The sequence below is a fragment of the Papaver somniferum genome, chromosome 8 (assembly GCF_003573695.1).
Source record: "Papaver somniferum cultivar HN1 chromosome 8, ASM357369v1, whole genome shotgun sequence".
NCBI classification, from domain to species: domain Eukaryota; kingdom Viridiplantae; phylum Streptophyta; class Magnoliopsida; order Ranunculales; family Papaveraceae; genus Papaver; species Papaver somniferum.
Genome location: NC_039365.1, coordinates 6,413,193 through 6,415,444, shown reverse-complemented (window position 1 = coordinate 6,415,444; position 2,252 = coordinate 6,413,193). Strand labels below are relative to the sequence as shown.

Below are 2,252 nucleotides of genomic sequence, written 5' to 3'. Positions count from 1 at the left end.
GTTGCGTGTACATTGATCATACGAAAGAGTCTCTTATTAACAATTGGTAAACCTTCCACCACCATGATATATAATTTAGTGTCGTTTGGTAACCAAAAAGAGCAACGCGGTTCATCAATTCCCAACATATACTCGAACAGAATAAGACATCCGAAAGGGCCGTGTATTTTGGCTTGTAGACGCAATGACTTGGAAAATCTCACAAGACCCTGTCAAAAGCCGACCGTTCATTTATTTTAATCCCATTGCAAAATAAAAAATCCAAACAGAGACGACTTTAAACAGAACATAGTCAATTATATAATTACTAGTATCATCATTGCCGCAAGAGAAAACTAACATACAAGGGAGGCCTGGAGGGAGCTTACAGTTTCCTTTTGACTAAATTTCTCTAATTATTTGGGTGAGTCCTTAATGTGATTTCTTTATCCTAATTTTCTTTTAATGTCGATCAGTACGTAAAAACTATATATCGGATTTTCTCATAGCAATTTCATGTAGAACGGCATGATTCTATATGTTTGCCTAACTTTTTTTTATGTTAATTTGTAGTCAGCTGCTTTCAGACGTGCATATCTAGTTGATCGACCATGAGCAATTCATCTAACGATGGAGGATCCAATATTCACGATGACAACCCTGTTAGTGAGCAGCAGGCTCGCAACACTAGTGCTGACGACTCTTTTCTTTCTGGCAATCCCCCTACATATGATAGACGGACCGAGGATGAAATTGAAATTCATCAAGAAGAGCCTTTGGAGATAAAAAATCATAACGAGCATGACAAATTCGAAGAACAATCTGATGATGATAATCGTTATGAGGATGATGATTCTGAAGAGGATTCTTCAGTACTTGTTGAACGTGAAGGAGGCTCGTATTCTCCTATAAAAAGTGCAAAAATTCAGCATGAGGATTTGCCTTTGATGAAACAAGGAGGGAGTATTCCACAAACAACAACATTCAAGCAGAACATGGTGCGGCTGGTAGGATTATTTTTTCAAGGAATTATGAGCCACTCATTATCTGGAGGAGCTGGAAAGTCGAACATAATTTTCAGCTCTGAACATAAGATTGACCCAGATGATCTGTACTGGATAAATACGGATGGTTATTTTAGAAAGGGCGAACCTATTGCCGGATATGGAGCTATTGTACGAGATGGTTCTGGTAACCCAATTGTTGCATATTCTGGGATTAATCCTAAACCCTTTTCACTGATTTATCATCAGTTGGAGGGAATTATGGCCGGTTTAGAACTTGCTAAGGAGAAAGGAATTCGTAAGATCGAAATGTGTTGCAACTCAGAGCGGACCCGTGAAGTCATTTTGAGATTTTATGAGGATAGAGGATTAGACTGTCCTCATCGTCACAGTTCCTATGGCTTCTCTGACGGTAAAGATATCATTTGCAGGGCTTGTGTGGAGGTGTTTTTTCTTCACAGCACGCTCGAGCAATCGCGTTTGTTCCCTCTTTTAAATAACGTCATAGCATTGATTTCTAGTTTAGAATACACTTTTCATATCAATGCTGTAGAAAGGAGACTCAATCTAGCTGCAGATTATCTAGCGAAGCAGGCAAAGGATGGGAAGTATGAAGCTCATATGTTTCCATACAAATTGCGGGGCATACTCGAGGATGACGCTTGGGGAAGACCCTTGAATGGGATTCCCTTTTCCTCGCAGGGGTTTTATGCTAGGAAATGAGGATTGAGAATGCACAAGTAACATATGTTGTATATTCAACTACGTGATGATAACAAAAAGAATTGATCAGATTGATAGGGAAAAAAATGATTACTATTAAATTTTTCTTTTTGATGAAATAGACTTATTCTTGACGGGCATTTGCATTGTCATACATGATGCATCTGAATGAGTATATCTCGTAATAAAGAGAAGACTGGCTTGTTTTTTCCTTTTCTCCAAAATAATAAGTTAAATTGGTATTTGCAATTATTGGATAGTTCAATAAATGTTCACCTGGCATGCACAATTACATGTACACTGAGGCTGATTGTTTATTAGAGAGTTATAAGAGGTGTCGTGTTTTAGTTTCTTGATGAGTAAAGACAAGAAGACAGACCTCATGAGCACCGGCTATTTTGCAGAATCTTGATGGGTTTGAAGAATATGCTCTATTCTGCACTTCATGGCTGACCAGATCGTGTCCTCTTGAACATATTCTCCCTCCGCTCTTTCCTCTTCATAGACATATTTGATTGCCTTCTCTTCCTCTTCATGCTTCTTCTC

The 2,252-nt window shown here is 38.5% G+C and overlaps 1 protein-coding gene across 2 annotated transcripts; it reads left to right on the top strand.

The window, feature by feature from the left end:
* The first annotated feature begins 203 nt into the window (after window positions 1–203).
* Window positions 204–1,955, top strand: LOC113301762. 2 transcript variants are annotated; one of them, XM_026550569.1, is made up of 2 exons: window positions 204–403; window positions 553–1,955. In XM_026550569.1, exon 2 carries the CDS (start codon window positions 591–593, stop codon window positions 1,704–1,706), a length of 1,116 nt encoding a protein of 371 aa, XP_026406354.1. In that variant the 5' UTR covers window positions 204–403; window positions 553–590; the 3' UTR covers window positions 1,707–1,955. The 2 variants fall into 2 exon arrangements, with proteins under 2 accessions (XP_026406354.1, XP_026406355.1); XM_026550570.1 differs by having other exon boundaries at window positions 354–403; window positions 557–1,955.
* Window positions 1,956–2,252: the final 297 nt, after the last annotated feature.

Excerpts from the sequence above, each read along its gene's own strand:
- LOC113301762 (XM_026550569.1), top strand. The coding sequence starts at position 591 with ATGAGCAATTCATCTAACGATGGAGGATCCAATATTCACGATGACAAC.